The 18,476-nt window shown below is 38.4% G+C and overlaps 1 protein-coding gene across 2 annotated transcripts in view; it reads left to right on the top strand.

The window, feature by feature from the left end:
* Positions 1–18,476, top strand: part of COG5 (component of oligomeric golgi complex 5) — a 186,828-nt gene that overhangs the window by 117,851 nt on the left and 50,501 nt on the right. For both annotated transcript variants that reach the window (XM_065857617.2, XM_071803429.1), the window contains exons 8-10: positions 5,619–5,784; positions 6,853–6,965; positions 7,060–7,137. In XM_065857617.2, the coding sequence (XP_065713689.1) occupies positions 5,619–5,784; positions 6,853–6,965; positions 7,060–7,137 (357 nt within the window). The remainder of the gene's footprint in view (positions 1–5,618; positions 5,785–6,852; positions 6,966–7,059; positions 7,138–18,476) is intronic.

Consider the following 18,476-nt stretch of genomic DNA (forward strand, 5'->3'; position numbering starts at 1 on the left):
TCTGATGGGATTCTGAGCCCACAAAGTGATCTTTTTGGGGATTATTTGACTGACCTTGTGAAGCTGTACTGTGTTGGAAATTGCACCTGCTATTTCATACAAACAAAAAGAACTGTGTGACATAAACATAGAAAAGTAACTGAAATACTTCCTAAAAGAGTAAATCTACTATCAAATGAAACTATTTAATACTAAGTGCCAGTCAAAGGTACTTGGAAGTATCATTCTGGAAACTGTTTTTGCAGTTACCCTGGCAGGACTTCAAGAACCTTTTGTATTTGTATCACACAATACACGGTAGCTTGCGAGTTTGGTTATTTCAATGTGTGTCCTGTTCTAGGGTTATTGTATTTAAATGGTGATTATTTCTTGATGGCTAGGGAATGTTGTGGTTTTGTTCAAAATATTCTGCGTGGTATTTCTTGCTTGTGACATTGTCAGACCAGTCTGTTTAAACGGTACCTGGACTAATTAGTGATTATGAATGTTGCTTCAGCTAAGCAACTTATGTAATTCTTTTTGTACTGTGTTATGCTTTTAGTGCTTGCATATGGGACATGGTAAACATTTTACCACAAAAGAGGTAAGGATGTGGCAGCACACTGAAATCACAGCTGTTGAGTAGTATCTATATATATGTGCATACATATATAGTGAAAACTTTCTGTTGTGTTCCTGCCAGTCTTTCCTAAACTGCAGAATAATAAAGATTTTCATCCAGAGTGGCTGTTCTGATTATAGTAAGCAAAACAGAAATGTTCTTGTGCACCTTAGTAGCTGTGGAACATCATTTCTAAGTGAGGGACTAGTCCAAGTTTGACTTCTCTGTATGTGGTGCTTCCAAACTGCTACATGAAAGAACATTTCCTCGGAGAGCTGTTCTGATTATGTGATGCAGGCACTCGTGAAATGTACCTACATGTACCTTAAGCAGTTAAGTAGATTTTTAACTCTACTTCTTTATGAAAGCAGTTGTAATTGTCACAGGTAGTATTGACCATAAATATTTTGGGCAATTAACACATCTTCATTTAAGGAAGAAGTTGCTAGTCCACAGAGGTGAAAACCGTGCAGCTTGGGTTCACGTCGGTAGATTTGCACTAGATAAAGCAATAATGATATGATGCTCCCTAAGACAACACTGGTTGGAGAAGAAAGGTCCACACGGTGAATCCTGTACCCTGAGAAGGCAGACTGTGAGTTTGGAAGCTGTGTTCGTAGCACTCAAGCCAATTTGTTTTGCCTGTCATCCAGCTTTCTTGGTTTTGGCTCAGCTGTATGCTAGGAATCTTCCTGTCCCCAGATTAGCTCAGTGTCATCACCACATTCCCTTGTGAGGGCAGACTTGCTCGTCCAAGCCACATTGCTTGTCTCTGATGGTCTACAGAACCAAATGGGATGGGATAAAATTAATTGAAAATTATGTTAGTAAAATGAACAGTTCTCAATCATAGAGAAAATGAGCAAATGTGTTTGGTACAAATATATCTTTGTAGTCGCTGCTGAATGACTGTCTTTATGTTTTGCTAAAACATAAATTGAAACATCCATGCCTCTTTTCAAGTAGTAGCTAATAGCACCCTTCTGACCAAGCTATTGAATGTATTGTCTGATGGATGCTTAGCAACTTTAATGCTTTTAAAAATTTTTGAGAGTTGCTTTTGAGCAAGTAGATTGTTTTTTTTAAATAGGTTGAACTGATGATTCACTGAGTCTTCCTAAGCTCTTAAGTTTGTACACTTTAGTTTCCATATATCTATAACAAATCATGTTGTGACATGCCAGATGGAGGAGTGCTCTGAATGGAGAAGGGTATTATTGGTGGACCTAACCCCATCTCTCCTTAGCACCCTGCTTCATTACAATTTTTACAATCTGAAGATCACTGCAGCTGATCTTTGAGTAGGTATTGTTGTAGGCCTGCTGTTTGTGAGGCCATGGGTTTATTTCACTTGGTATGCTTGTGTTCATGCACATTGTACTGCACTGCCAACATATTACTACATGTTGTACTGTTTTTCTTTGCCCTCTACTCTCTTGATTGTTATCACTTAACTTTTATGGAGTATGTACGAATATTTTTAGGATGCTAATTTATTGTGTAAAAGTGTATTTTCTAGTAAGACACTACCTTGTGAGAAGCAGAATTGTGTCTCATCGTTGCTCTAACTGCCCATACATTTTTACATAGTAAAGCCAGCCTAAAAAAACAGCCTAAAAACTACTGCCTCTGAGCTTTCATTTACATAATAAGACACTAAACCAAAAAAGAACATAGGATCTTATGGACAGAGATTCTATGGAGAACAGTTACAAATAGCTAAGTGTAGTTGCCTGCAGTGGCAGACAACTTGATTATAAAATACTACTAATAAACTCAGTAAATTGAGTCTCAAAAATAGTTACATTATTTTCCCTATTGTTTCTGTTGGATAGCTGTTCTCAATATTATTCTCTGATGTGATTCCATTTTCCATTTTAAATCACTTCTGTAGTGAGGTTTTTCTTGTGTACTTTGCATGCATTCTTTCCATTTGATAAGAATTGTGTCAGTCTTTTAAATCTCAGAAATGTTTAGCTTTAAGCTTTCCAAATGGAATGAAAATATTAGGGGAAAAAATCTTATAAATGAAGTCTGTTGGTAATGGCAAATTCTGCAATACTGATTCTCAGATTTTTATCCAGTGTGTATTAATGATAAGCAGTCAAATTTTTGTATGCAAGCCTGGAAGCATAATTATTTGTTTTCTTCCTGTTTTCCAACATTTTCTTTCCACATAATAATTTTTGTCCCAAGAGATGCTCCATTTTTTAATACATACTGTATAAACCTAGAAACTAGCTGTGCATTAAAAATGCAGTTCTCTTAGGATTAGTGGTAAACCAACAAAGGACTTTATATAGCCTCTCTGGGGCATACAAAACACAAACTGGTTTTGAGGAGAGAAAAATACTATATATGAAACAAACAAAAAAAGGTATTTTATTGTACATTTTCAGAGTTTTAATATATCTCTAATTCCTGCAATACAAAATGAATACATGAGCTAGAAGCCCTCTGCCAGTAGCTATGTTCACAATTTAAAGCAAATAAGAAATAGGCCATCTGCACAATCTTTGCTCTATTCTAATTTATCTTTGGTTCTAGATTTGAAAGACACTTTGAGTGAATAGCGTAATGATGTGTTTTGGCTGTTCTCAAACTATTTCTTAACTTCAGAATAAATTGACAACTTTTGGCTAAAAACAGTTCTTTTGAAACATAGCTCGGGCTCTCTTGGAGCGCATAATTGTGTCCTTCCTGACCAGTAGCTGCAGAGTTAGTTTGCTGAACTATGACGTGGGAGCTCTGAGATTCATCTTTTGCCTGAAATCGTTTGTGCCTGTACTGCCTGTTTGTCAGGACAGTAAGTATCTGACCATCAGTTATTGAGGGCTGGCAGTGCCTTGCTCACCTTTTGATGCTGTTCTGGTTTTTTGTTAGTTCATATATGAACGTTTACTAGAGTCTGACTGTACCTAGGTTGAGTGCTTTTACTGTAGTAGTAAGGTATTGATTTTATATTACTGACTTGCTACCTGATTTTATAATTATGTAAGTATTCTATAAGAAACAGGAAAGACTGGTAAATGAAGTGTTTCTTCTGCTTTCCTTCCATGCTCTTTCTTCCTTCATTTCTTTTCATTCTGTTCCCCATCCTCTTCCCATTTATGCTTTCTTTCTCATGTTCATTCTGTCCCCAAATTCCCTCCTTGCATTATACTACTCTTCATTTTCTGACATCCCATTAATCTCCCAGTCTTTATGGCTTACTTTCCCACCCGCAGTAGGACACCCACAAGATACTTAGAAATTTTACAGCACACCCAGTTGTCAAAAACCTGAATCTACAAGTCCCAGACCCATAATACTATGCTGGGAATGCTCATTAACTCCCACACTGTTTGGAAAAAGAAACTGGTAGAGTTAGTATGAGCTCTGCAAACCGTAATAAATGCCTAATATTCCTTTGCTTTCCACTAAACCTGGAATCTCCTCATTGGAGTTTGGGAGGGAGGTGGGATCTGGTTTTTTGTTTTTGTTTTTTTTTTCCTTCAGCTGTGGTTCTGATCTTTGCAGAAACCCCAGAAAGAGAGACATGAAAGTGCAGTTGTAGTGCTGTGGCCTCTGAAACGTAAGGTGTGAGGAGAGTGCTCTGTTCATCAATGGACGCGTTGCAGGAGGTGGATGAACCAGCAAGTGAACCCTCAGCACAGCAGCTGCCTCGTAGTTTCACTGCTGCGGTGTCAGTGCATGTTCCCCACAGCCGAGGGGCAGATGAGCACTCCCTCTTTCCTTGAGTCAAAAACGTCTGGCCAAGAACACTGTGACCTAGGGAAGATGAAGGACAGTTGTGCTGGTCTCACTGTCGCCCCTTGTCATGTCAGTGACTGCTGCTGCTGCAGCCACCAGCAGGAAGAGTGCGAGGTCTCAGCACCCGAGTCACAGGGGGTGTCTCGTGGGACATCCCTGTGGTCTCAGGTGCTTCTGTCCAGTCTGGGTGCCAGGATTTCTGCCAGACCATGTTCTTTGCTGCTGGCAGAAGTCACTAAGAAAAATGACAAAAGACCGCATCCCTAATGTGTGTATGATCAACTGATCGCCCCCTCCACTAATTGCCTGTGAGTGCAAATAAAAAAGCAGTGTTCAGTGTATGGATGACAGTGCTTAGTTTCCAAAGGCAATAATTTGAGGCTTTTCTCTTGCTAAATAGCACCCATGGCAGTGTTTATTGTTGCTCAATGGAATTATCATCAGTTTTAATCTTAATCAAAGGTCTCTTAAATAACAGACTCGAACAGTTTTTTGATTGTTTTTGCTTTCCTGTATTTTGGAAAAACTGAACACTACAGAGAAACTTTGTTTTTTCTGTTTGTTTGTTTGGGGTTGGGTTTTTTGTTTGTTTTTGTATTTGTGTGTGTGTGTATTTTGTTTTGTTTGTTTGTGGTTTTTGTTTTCAGGCTTTGGAATTGATCACTGTGTTGCTTTGCACTCTCAGTTCTGCTGTGAGGAAGAGAAAGTTACTGTCAGCATTAGAAACAGAAATGTAGAAATACAAGCTTAAATTCTGTACTAGTCAGTAGCAGGGGCATGTCCTGCTTGTCCTTGGTTACTATTTTTTTTAAGTATATATCACATTTAACTAACTTTTTCACACTTAAATGACACTATTGTAACAGATACTGCATGTTAAGATGGTGTTACTAGCTACACCATAGCTGAATATGACTGTACAGGAGCTGACCTTGGAATTATTGCATCAATCACCAGTAACCCACCCCAGGTTAGATGTTGCCAACAGTGCTTCCAGTTATTTTTTTTACATTCTTCTTATTCAAAGGGTAGTGGCAAAGTAAGCGAAGCAAAACACTGCTAAGCAATCAAAGGAAATCAGTCCTTTCCTTTACCCTCTGTTCTGTTATGCAGCAATTACGCCAGTTAGTTAACGTTAAATTAAATGAATTAGCAGAATGAACTTACAGCTGAACTTGCCCAGTAAAATGATGCCTCATCATGGATAAAAAACTGTATAGTACAGTTTAAGATAATAATTCTTTTTTAAAACTTCCTTCTCTAGAATCCTACTCAAGTGGGAACTGCTCTTCAGGTTTTCCATAACCTTGGGACTTTGAAGGATACCATCGCTAATGTGGTGGATGGATACTGCACAGGCCTGGAGGAGAACATTAAAAGTGCTTTGGATATCAAAGTGTTGACCCAACCATCTCAGACGGCTACAAGAGGTATGATACTTATTTTGCAGAGAATGATAACTGATTTTTTTGACAGAAGTGCAGTGTGTTCTCAAATGGAAGAAACTCTCACATCCAAGCCTGCTACAGGGATGTTTCTCTGCTTGCTTTAACCATTAGAAGACGGGAGCGGGCATGTCTCAGAAATCATCTAATACAAAGCCAAAATTGGATCTGTCATTATTGGGCTCAGAAGTTTTCCTTTGTTCCCCACCCTTCCTCTTCTTCCTGACTTGCCCAGAAAATAGACCTCATTAGTTTACAACTTTGCAGCATTTTCTTAACAGTTTCTCATGGAAAGACGAATCCAAATTCTGCTTTCTTTGTGTTGATGGGAGAATAATGGTTGAAAATTATTTACAAGCAATGCAACAAACATGAAACTACATTGTGGTGCTTTTGTCAGATGAAAATCTTTTCAAAGCAGCATATTTAATAAGAAGGAATGTTGCAGTATTAAAACATTTAGTTCCCACATGTTAGTTCAGATACCAAAGAATACTGAGGAATTGGGTGGACAGGCAAATTTGAACTGTGGCAATATGAACATTTAAAAAAAACCCCTTTGGAACAAGCTGGAGGTCCAAAACTGTAATCACCAACATAACAAAGAAATACAGCCCCTCTCAAGGAAAATGGTGGTTCAGAAGCTGCATGCCCTTCAGCTCAAATATCACTTTTTTCAGCAGTTCGCCTACGCATTTAAGTCTTGAGCTGGTAATACCTGTATTTTTCACAGCTACTGTCTTTGTCATTTCACTTTACTGTTACATCCTGCAGCAGCACTCATTGGCATAGACCTCGGTGTTTCTGAGCAGGTCAGGTTTGGTAGAGCGAGTGACAATGATGAACATGGAAGTATCTCACTGAACTTCGGAGTTCAGTTGACTTCTCAGTTGACACAACCAAGGCCATTCAGAAAGTTCTGAAGCTATTTTAGGCTGCTTTGATTTTTTTTTTTTTTTTAATATTTTTATTTTGGAGAGCATAGAGGTCTAGATTTCTGCTGTTTTACTTTTCATCTGTGAAAGCTGTTGTGTGTTCTTAAAAAACATGTAGGTGGCCCTGGTAGAGCTGCTATGCCAACACCTGGGAACACAGCAGCTTTTCGAGCAGCCCTCTGGACAAACATGGAGAAACTCATGGATCAGATCTGTGCTGCTTGTGGACAGGTACTCATCAACTATTTCCTGTTTGTCTACTCATGCAATTTTGCATATAAGATATTAGGTGTCACTTTTTGTCTCAATAAATTCTTTCTTACAGGTGCAGCATTTGCAGAAAGTATTGACAAAGAAAAGAGATCCTGTGTCACATGTCTGCTTCATAGAGGAAATACTTAAGGTAAAATTTTAATCTGGCTGAATATGTTTTAGTAATTCAGTTAAGGAAAACGTGATGAGGGAATGCTTTTGTTTGCAATTTTACGATTCCATAAGAATTTTGTAATTTAATTAATGGGAAAGTGTTGAAAGTCAAACTAACATTGAAAGCTGTATTTATGGTCTGTGGGTTACATCTGTAGAGTATAAACACGTTATTTTTAAGTAATTTCTTTTGTTTTCTTCAAAGGGAGCTGATGAAGCACTACTGTCAGTTTTTATTACCGATCGTTAATGTCATTCCATAAAATAACATGTGGTTTGGGTAATTAATTAAGTCTGTTAGTTTGCGTAGGAAAATGTGTCTTCATCTAACACTTTCAGCCATCTCTTTCTCTGTTTCTTGGCCATTTCTTCCTTGAAAAATAATCATGGCTGTTCTTTTGAATACCTATTCATTTCTATTCAATTGCATTGTTTTCTATTAGTATTTGGAATAATTTGATTAATGGTCTCCTTCAATGTTAGGACCAGAATTACTGAAGCTATCTCATCTGCCCTAGCAGATGAGAAGAAACAAAAACAAAAGGTGTGTTTATGCTATGCAGACATGTCCTTTTCCAAGTATATGGCTGGATTTTTAATTTACATGAATTTAATTTTTGAAATATGTTGGGGAATCTCTTCATATGCAAATGTGGTCTTCTCAATGGTGAAAGCAAATAATGAAGGTTAAATACAGCATTTAAGTTTATTTGTCTGTTAAGCCCATCTCCAAAAGATGTTACACAGAACGTCACTTTTCTATGAGGCAATTCAAGCTTCTCTTTCTCTGCTGTGAAAACCAAAACACCAAGCACTAAACACCCCAAAGGGTTTGTAAACTTTTAGAATCTTTTCTTCATTAAAAAGTTTGATCTGGCAAAAAACATCTTTTGCTGCCTTGGTGGAGCCCTAGGGCAGATCAACATGTTTAAGAAGAAGCAAGAAACCTAGAGACAGAAGGAGAAACTCTGGAAGGCTCAGGAACAGTTGGGATGGAAAGGGAACTTAGATAAATGAGTGGCTGCCACCCTGAGCCTGTGCTTCTCGCTTTCACTCTTCCCTTCTTCACAGCACTTGAAAAGGGGTAGGAGTTTCTCCAGTTGTTGCAGATGATAATAGAGGGAAGCCAAAGGAAAACTTTTATCATCCTGGAGAATAAATGAACAGGGAAGATGAATCTCAGTAGAAGCTAGAAGCAAAGTAAGGAAAAATACATTAGAAAATCAAAAGGCTTTTGGGTTGTCATATGCTAAACTTGTTCCATGGTATCTCTGATTACTCTTCCTTGCCTTTGACTTCATCCTGCAGGATTGCATCTAAATGACAAATTGTATTTCCCAAATAAAATACAACTGTCTGTTTCTCCATAGTTATCTCTATTCCACTTAGTTTGCTCTTCAACAGGTGTTTTGGTGGAATATAACACGAAACCAGACAGCTGTTGTTCTCAGTGAGGCAGCTGAGGAGCAGTGGCACATCCTTGTCTCATGCTCCCAGAACTCTGAGCATGACACGGTGCTGCCGATTGCACTGGTGCTTTACTTCCTTCTTACCTGAGATGGTTCAGTGTAGCACAGTGTTTCGCTTGGCTCTTCTCACAGTTATACCCTGTGTTCTAGGGTCCCGTGAGAAAGGCACAGCCTGCAGATGGGTGAAGTCACACCAAACAGTAGAGCTGTTGTTTAGACAAAACCAGCCAAGTACTAGATGCTGCTGGAATTTGAGAGCGTATGTACAGATGACTGTAAGGGAAAGTATGAATTGTTGTGTACATTAAAAACTGAAGAAATTGGTATTTTGCCATTTACTAATGAAGATTCCACCTCGAATTAATCCAAACTGAAAGAACATGTTTTCCTCAGCAAGTGTTCTGAAGGGGGAGGAGATTGTATTCAATTGTATTCAATTTCATTAATAAACTGAACAAATGAACAGAACAAACTAAAGGTAACATTATACCCATTCTCTAGGACAGCATACCCACGCCAGAAGATAGAAAAACGAATCATCCACTCTACAGTCTGTGCACTAATTACTGTTACTGATGTCAACATTATTATTATAGTCATCTTCTGCAACAGCTGCAGTACCACTTCGCCTGTCCATCTGCTTCCTTGTTTTGATTACTGTAGTGCAAGTATCATCCGAGGAAGCATAAGAGAGGAGGAGACCCAGCCTTTTTAATTCACAAGTCCTTTAATAGCAAGGAAGCTACTTGCCTTCTTTTTTTTTAAATCATTCTCTTTTTTTCTATTGGGGATTTTTTGTGTCTTTCTCTTCACAGACAGCACAGCCTGCATTTTTTCTAATTTTGTATTATGACCTCGAACATGTGATTTCTGACCTTCTAATTACCTGTTTCTATAATAATACTTAATAGTGTTGTATCATGTCATATCCAAAAATGTAGTTTTAATGCCACTAATTAATTAATAAGAGGATTCACAAAAGCTCTCTTAAAAAAAAAAAAACAAACAAAAAAACCCCCAAAACCCCAAAAAAACCCTAGTCAAACAAAAAAATCTGAAAGATGGAGAAACTGAGGCACAGAACTTGTAAAATTTATAAATACTGGAGTTCGACTGCAGGACAATGGCATCACCTGGATCTTTTCTGCGCTATGATTTGTCTTACAGAATTCACCTCCAAATTTTTCTACTGTTAGATGTGGCCAAGAGGTGAGTGACATACCAAGGCTTGCATGAGTATCATGGAGGCATATGGAGATTAAATTTACACTGCACTTTTCCCCGCTCCTTCCTTTTGCAGATCTAAGTTTTTGTGGTTTTCCCTCGCCACAATATGAAGTGAATGCAATTTTGAAAAGAAATCATGCACTCGTAGTATGTTGTAAAGATGCTTACATTTAATTCTCTTAATGAACTATAGATTCCTTGTTAATATGTGAGTATTAAAATCATAGATTTGATTTCCAAAAAAGATCTATCTACAAGATATTTAAAGGAGAGATATATTTATGTTAAGACTGAATGGACATTTTTCTGGTTTTATCTAACAAAAAAGGCCTTTAATGACTACATTTTAGTTGAGGAGCAAGCCTAAAATAATTCAGAATACATTAAGTTCTGAGTTCTAGTTTTGGGGAAAACAAGCAGAGATTTAATTTTATAAATTTTTTAGAAGATGAGGTTATTGTTTTCATAATGTTGAGAGTAAGGTTTAAATAATGTAAAATTGATATTTTTGTTCACCTAGTGACTGATTATTTGTATCACTTCTTTCAACTGCTTCATTCTCCTTCAGAGAGCTAATAGGTTACTCCAGTTTATTCTGCTTTGCTGCTTTTCTGTTTCCATGTGTAGTGACTAATCCTGCCTCAGCTGTTGTAATTCCTAAATTACAACTGACTTCAGTGTAAGTCTCAGCAGAAAATATCATCCTGTGACAGCCAGCTTCCTAATTAGAGATAAGAATCCCTCTAAGCCCCTCGTAAAAGAGTTGAAAGCGATCTCTGATCCTGATCTATTTTGGGTCCTTCACTCCTACAGAGGCATCAGGGAACAGTTCTGCAAAGTGAGAAGCAGCTTTAAGAGCCGTGAATCGTTTTGTAGGGGGGTTTTGGGGTGGCTGATAGAAAGGGTGGGCTGGGGTCTCTCTGCTGGGCAGAGCCACTTAGTGCCCGGGAAAGAGCAGATCTGCCCTTGTTCGCCTGTGCTCTGCTGGCGTCCCACTTGCCAGCAGCGAGGGTACACGGCAAACCCTGGCGTTTACGTAAGCCTCTGGGTAAAAAAGTGAGCTGAGGGTTGTAGGGAGTGTTATTATGTACTTGGCGGAGGGCTCTTAGCATTGCTTCTCCTGATGAACGTGTGGTGAGTAAGCAGGCTATTTTCCTGAGTTGTCAACACTGGCAATATGAGGTGTTAACGGTACAGAAGGAAATGTCCTCATCATTACATAAGATTAAGAAAATAAATGGAAAGTATAAGTGTTGATTGCCCCAAGTGCACTTGTGTTTCACCTTCTTATTTCTCCTCCCCATCCAAACTTGTTTAAAAATGTTGCTGCTTAGAAATTATTCACATCTAACATCACATATTCACGTTCAGTTGACCCAATTAAAAAATAATCCCAAGTGGGAAAAAAAGAAAAATAATCTAATTGCTGCCTTATGTGAGTTCAGAAAATAATCTGGTTTTCACCTAATATTTCAAGTGTATGATTTATTTTGCAGTAGCAGAATTGGATTACTTGTGCATCATCTCTACTGTGGTTTGTGTTTGTTATTTAAGCCACAACAAAGTACTTTGTGGATATATAATCATAGGTGAATAAGCAAGTTTTTGATCCCCAAAATACTGAAGATGCTCTTTCTTTCAAACCTACAAATTGTTACTCTGAATTCAGTTGCAATATTTTTTAGACCTCTCTTTAGAAAAACACAAAAAGCTCTTAGGAGTTAAAAGTTCTAATTCTAGTTTTGGATGAACCAGTGTGTCCAGACAGTCTTGCTAAAAGTAATTCGGTTCTAATTCAAATAGGAAGATCAGAGCTTGTGCAATGTTTTCCTAATGACACTGTGTTTTTCTAGAAGTTTAATTCCATTTCTCTGGCAGAAATGTGCAGCCATAAATAAAAGGGATGGTGTGGAGGTTGTTTGGGTTAGAAGGTTGTAATGACCTTTCTTCTTTGTCACTTCTCGTTTGGTGGGGTTTGTGCAAATTGCGGTTCAATGATGATGGGAAATTATTAAGTCAGTTGGTTTTCAGTCAGCTTGCTACGCGATAAGAAATGCATTTACCAGAAGTGCCGCCTTTTATCATTGTTCTTGTCAGTCTTACCTGATTGATTACGCTGAGCAGACATGGTAACGAACCACCCTTTCATCCTCAGATGGGGTATGGAGTAGTCAAGGTGAAAGCATAGTTCCAGTTGCTGCTGTACGTGCTAAATCTGTTCTCTGGGTAGAAGAAAACTGTCAGGTCCCTTGGGTAGTTACTGGCTTTTGGAAACACCAAGTTCATTTACTTGCAGTTGATGCATATCTTGCAGGAATATGTGGGGATTAATTAATGTTTTAAGTAGTTTTGAAGATATAGGACACTGTTTAAGACCTAAGTATTTTTCTTCCTTACAAATTAGTTTTTCTGAGAAATCACATAAGAATTCTAATAGGAAAAATGGACAGTCTTAACTTTATTTTCCAGTTAAGAAGGTTGTATTTTTGGAAAAAACAAACAAAACCACAGGTTTTGTTTCTTTTGTAAGCTGCATAAAGAGACCTTTTTAAAAAGTGGCACTACTTCTGGAAATCTAGAAACTATTACACTTTGGGTATAAACTGATCAACTCAGTGTAATGAAATTCTGTGCCCTGCAGTAAAACAAAAAAAACAAAGGTCATTTTTAAAATCACAGTGTCATTTCTTGACATCTGTTCACCTGCAATGTATAATGTAGACAACATTAGAAATTTAAATGCGCTGTTCTTTTTAAAAATTAAATCTTGACTACTTTGAGAAGATAGAAAAGGTTTATTGAAAACACATTCAGAATTTGTCTGTTTCTTTACTGATTAATTGCACTACTGAGGATGATGGCTTTTTGTTCACAGTCTAACATTTGACAGTTACGTTGCTATAGAAATAGTGCAAATAGATTTCCTTATTTCTGTCCCATAAGATCTTGCCACACAAAATTGTTAAATCACTGACATTGTTGCTTTATTGGTGGAAAATATTTAGGCTGTCCTTTAAATGTCTTCTGTTTTTAGAGCAACATTCTCGAGTCCCGTATTTCTTTCTGGTGGAGCCTTTGATTACAGATAGAAAACACTGTATGTATTAGTATGCAAAGCCTGATTTCAGGAGCCTGCAGCAACTAGCTGCATGGTAATATTCACTATATTGTTTTACATTTCAAAGAGGCTTCACAATAAAGATGTTTTTCACATTCTACTCAAAGTATCAAAATTTCTACAGGAAAAAATAAGTTGGAAGTGATTGTCATGAAGGGAGAGCCAGTTTAGAATCAGTGGGTCAGATTTGTTATTTGAATGTTAGAATAGCTATTTTAGACACACACAAATATGATAATTCACAGATGGGAAATTATACTCATTAAGTTCTAAATTTACAGTGTGGAGGAAATAGAGACATTTGTAAAAATAAATACGTCTTTTCAGCATCTTCTTGCATTCTTGTCTAATACTGAATAAGGGGGTACTTTCATTCTCATTCCTTGAATTTAGATTTAATGTTAGATACTAAATAGTTTTATTAAGAGCAAAGCTTAAGAGATTTCAGTTCAGTAATAGCAAAGTTAATTAGTAGTTTGATATGTTTTGTAAAAATGAGGGAAGCTGTTCTGGTTTTATGTTTGAGGAGACTTTAGATCAGTTTTCCAAGCTGCAGCATTAGCATTATTGTAGAGTAACAGTGACTGCAGATCTTCAAATATCTTTGCCCTTACGGTGCTGGTATTCAGTCAACTATTGTTCGGTGGTTTATTAACTTACTAGTAGCTATTAGTGAAAGTGGGTTATACTTTTTGAACTGTGAAATCAAGTCACTTTCATGTGAGTAAACAGGGAAGGGTTTTAGCATGTAGATTCTGTCAACCTGTAGATTTCTCCAGCAAAGATAATATTGTAATCCTGTAAGCAGGCAACATTAATCTACATTTTGAATCTATACAGTTGAGTAGTAATGTTGCTTCATGCTACTAACAAGTCTGCATACATGCTATAATACTAAAAGATATAAAGACTACTGACAAGAATAATATTCAAGTGTGTTTTTCCCCCTGTTCATTCCATCTCAATAAAAGAATACTGAGTCCTTTCCTTGCCACTAGTCATTACGTAGAAGATGGTTGAATCTGCAGTCACTCTCAGTTGCGCTGTGTGCTAAGACAGCCCTGGTTTTGGAGTTCTGAAACTCAGCTTTTTATGAACACAAGGTTGCTCATGAATGACCCAGCTGAATGGCCAGGCCCTGGGGATGGTGACCAGTGACTCTGAGGACCAATAACTGATGATGTACCTCAGGAATCAAAACAGGGTCCAGTCCTGTTTAACATTAATGGTCTAGATGATGGGGCAGAGGTTATCCGCAGCAAGTGTGCAGGTGACACAAAATGGGGAGGAGTGCCTGGTGCTCCAGGGGGTTGTGCTGCCATCCAGAAGGACCTCAGCAGGCTGGAGAAATGGTCTCATAGGAACCTCGTGAACTTCAACAAGGAGAAGTGCAAAGTCCTGCACTTGAGGAGGAACAACCCCAGGCACCAGTACATGCTGGGAGCCACCCGGCTGGAAAGCAGCTTGGCAGAAAAGGACTTGGGGGTCCTGTTGGCCGCCAAGTTGAACATAAGCCAGCAATGTGCTCTTGAGGCAAAGGCGGCAAATAGTGTCTTGGGCTGCATTGAGCAAAGTGTTGCCAGCAGACTGAAGAGGTGATTCTTCCCTTTATACACCACTGGTGAGGTCACACATGGAGTACTGTGTTGAGTTCTGGGTTCCCCAGTACAGGAGAGATGTGGACACACTGGGGAGAGTCCAAGAAAGGGCCACATAGATGAAAAGACTGGAGTGGCTTTCCTTTGAGGAGGAGGAGCTGAGAGAGCTGGGATTGTTCAGCCTGGAGAGAAGGCGGCTCAGGGGGATCTCATCAGTGTATATAAATACCTGAAGGGAGGGTGCAGAGAATCTGGGGCCAGGCTCTTCTCAACGGTGCCCAGTGACAGGACCAGAGACCATGGGCACAAACTGAAACACAGGAGGATCCCTCTGAACATCAGTAAGCATTATTTCACCATGAGGGTGACCAAGCAGTGGCACAAGTTACCGCGGGAGGTTGTGAGGTCTCCATCCTTGGAGGTGTACAAAAACCACCTGGACACAGTTCTGGGCAACGTGGTCTAGGTGGCCTTGCTTAAGCAGGGCGGTTTGCCCAGATGACCTCCAGAGGTCCTTTCCAACCTCAGCTTGCAGCTTGCGCCTTAAAATTTCGGCCTAAAAGGCCAGTCAGCTGCTTTGAATTTGTCATCCGCTACATGTAGATGTTTTCTGTCCTAGACTAGCAAAAGTGTTAAACTTGGCCATTAGAATATTAAATTTTCACACTTAGTATGCTTGCATTATTGGAAGAAGACTCAATTTTATTAGTTAACAACAGAAACATTTACTTAAGAGAACCTTATCTTAAAATACAGTTTGCTAGCTTGTGTTCACCTGGAGTGCACAAGCTTGTGTTCAACTTTTCTTTCTTGAGCTGGGACAGAGACCAGGATGGACTGGCACTGTCCACGTCTCCTGACACTGCCATTATGCAGTATCATCACACATTCCTAAATGTTCTTAAATGTTAAATGGGGAAGCTGCACAATACTACCGTCTGTGCAAAGTATTGACAGTAGTAACTTTGTAGTAACAGTTGAGACTATTTACAGAAGGTGAACACACTTTTTGCTGATTGTTGATTATGGCCCTGATTCAGCAAAGCACTCAAGCACATTCTTAATTTCACATAAATAAGGTATACCATGGAAGTCAAACAGACAGCCTGCATCTATTATTCTAATAAGGGCAAACTTTGTTGAATTATAGCTTGCACTAATGATCTTTGTCCAGGTCATGTACTCAATAAAGTGGGCCCTACTGTTGAGAAAATTCATTGCCATTTGTCTTCTAGCCTGCAAGACATATTTTGCCTGATTTATGTGTGTAATTTCCATGAACGAATAATTCTTGTGTGAATAGCATGTGTGACTGAGTATCGAATTTTTAAACAGTATGAAAAAGGGTAAAATTATAGTGGATGGGCCAGACTGGAATCTGAATGTTGTGTTTTTCTATTTTACTCTACACAGATGTAAATGGATCCCCTAGGAAAAACATTTTCAAAACATAGCTAAGTGCTTATAGCCCATACGTGTTTCAAAAATCATCTTTCTGTTCCCCTCGTTCTGGCCAGCCATCCAGCAAGTCCGAGCAGCAGAGGGTTGCCCCAGTTCATGTTACTGGGCAGTTGTTCAGTTCGTTTCTGACAGCGGAGGATGGAGAAGGGGAAGGCAGGCCTGGGCTGTCTTGCACTGCCCGGGGGGTTGCATAGGGGCTACTGAATCATGTGAGTATCAGTGTTGGGGAATAAAGTCACTGGATGCAGGAACAGCAGTGACAATATTTTTTATTCCCAGTTTGGGATGGTAGATTAGTAGTTTATGTGAGTGTAGTTTAGATTTAGGAGCATTTTCACAGCAGATTTTTATGGAAAACATACCCTGTTCTGCAGCTGATCTTAACCTCACAACCATTTTGTAGTGGTGCAAAGTATGATTTATGTGCAGATTTCCTCTGCTGCAAGATCAAAAGAAAACTGTGAACAGATAATACCATCACTTCAAAAATGCTGAGTTAAATGGATCTGCTTTCAGGAGAAAATCCTATTTTGCCATTATAGTCTTACAGTTGCTTTTAATTAATGTTCATAAATTTAATTCAGTTATATTATATATTGGGGAAAATATGTATATGTCAACCTAAATGTTGCCTGTCCAGAGTTTTAGGTACCATCAATTACATTTAAGGTTTTTTGTTGAAGAAAGAACGTATTGCATGAAAAAAGGAAACAGCATTCTATAATATTCTAAAGTGTAATAACTTCCTTCCTTAAATGATGTACGGATGTTTTCTGTAGGATTTCTATATATGTAATATGCTACCGAAACAGTTTTGCCTCAGATAACAGTACCAGACCTCTTAACTTCAAAAGGTTTATGTGGTCTCTGAGTTATTAAACACGTACACTGATGGGGGGCAAATACGACAGAATGGTGACCTTTTTCCAGTGTTGTTGGTTATGGAATAGGAAACTGTTGGGAAATGATTGCCACAGAGCTGAAAAGATAATCGGATGCAGTTCATTACTCATCTTGTCAGCTGCTCCTGCTACAAGGGATTGTATCACAAGATGTTAATCTGCTTGTGACTAGATTTCAAAGCAAGCATTTTTATTTTGGAGGGGGTGTAATTTCACATCTTTCAATGTTATTTCATTTTCAGAAGCAAGAGAAATGGAAAATTCCCAATTTAAAGTCTCAGAATATTAATTGATAAAAATATTAGTACATCCTTGTGGGTTCTGTTACAAAAATATGATGATACTGTGCAAAAAGCTATTTAGTTGCAGAAGTTGTTCTTTTTAAGCTAATGATGAGGTTGTGTATTCCTTAAAGAGTGGAAGTTAGTTAGTCTGCCAGCACACTTCAGTGGGTACTGCAGGACAACAAATAGAGGCACAAGACAGATTTGCACCAAAAATAATCCCTTCTATGCATTGAATCACTAATGTGGATGTACCCAATATGTTGTCAACCGGTGAGGGTATTGGGTGGAAATGTAGGGGAGAACCAAATTCATTGCTTACACTCCACAGATGGGGAGATGACAGGAATGCAGTTTTAGCTAGGTGACATTTTCTGAAAGTGAAAGACCCAAAAGAGCAGTTACTTTCTGATACTGTGGGGTGTTGCTCACGGTGCTATATGAAGCATAGGGGAAGGCTGATAAATTTTCCATTACGATAAAACGAGCCAGATTTGTTGTGTACATTTCATGCAAGCAGTGCCGCGCTTTCCTCTTCTACCTTCATCCTGCCTGTCGTCTTCAGTGCTTGAAGTTGTCCAGTACAATTTCCTGTTATGCTGGAGAAAAACACTCCTTTTGCTACCCTTTTTTGATGTCATTTTCTACTATTGATTATTGTCAATGGAATTGCACACTAGATTTTAAATAGTTAAATTATAATTTCCATTGTTATCTACAGGCACAGATGTAATTTCTGTTAGAATATGTGGTTTAAAAAATAAGCAGTGAGTTACTTAAAAGTATTTAAAAATAATATACTGAGTTAATGTGTAAGGAAAGAAATGACAGATTTAAACAAAATAAATAAATGGTTTCTGGGTGCTCATGGTTGCATATGGCACTTTTTACTCCACCAGGGTTATCTAATGCTAATGCTTTGCTGTATTCCAATTTTGGTAGCTACAGTCCACCCACTTAAATACCCCCTGGTGTATGCGTGGGCAACAACATTCTCTAGTTCCTGCCACAAACTCTTACGTGGTCTTTTGTGTGCTGTTAATCAGCATCTCTATTTCACCTTCAGAGTGAGTGCATCTCAACACTGGACAGAGTGGAGTATTGTACCTTATATTGTAGAAGCAACCAGTAATGGCTCTGTAGATAGTGTTTTTAGTTGATCCAAAACATGTATCATTTTTTCCCCTAAACATTTTTGACTGAGTGGTCAATCAGTATGAAATGTTATTTGGATTTTCTGTGTAGCTTTTCCCCTCT

This window comes from Patagioenas fasciata, chromosome 1 (assembly GCF_037038585.1).
Source record: "Patagioenas fasciata isolate bPatFas1 chromosome 1, bPatFas1.hap1, whole genome shotgun sequence".
NCBI classification, from domain to species: Eukaryota; Metazoa; Chordata; class Aves; order Columbiformes; family Columbidae; genus Patagioenas; species Patagioenas fasciata.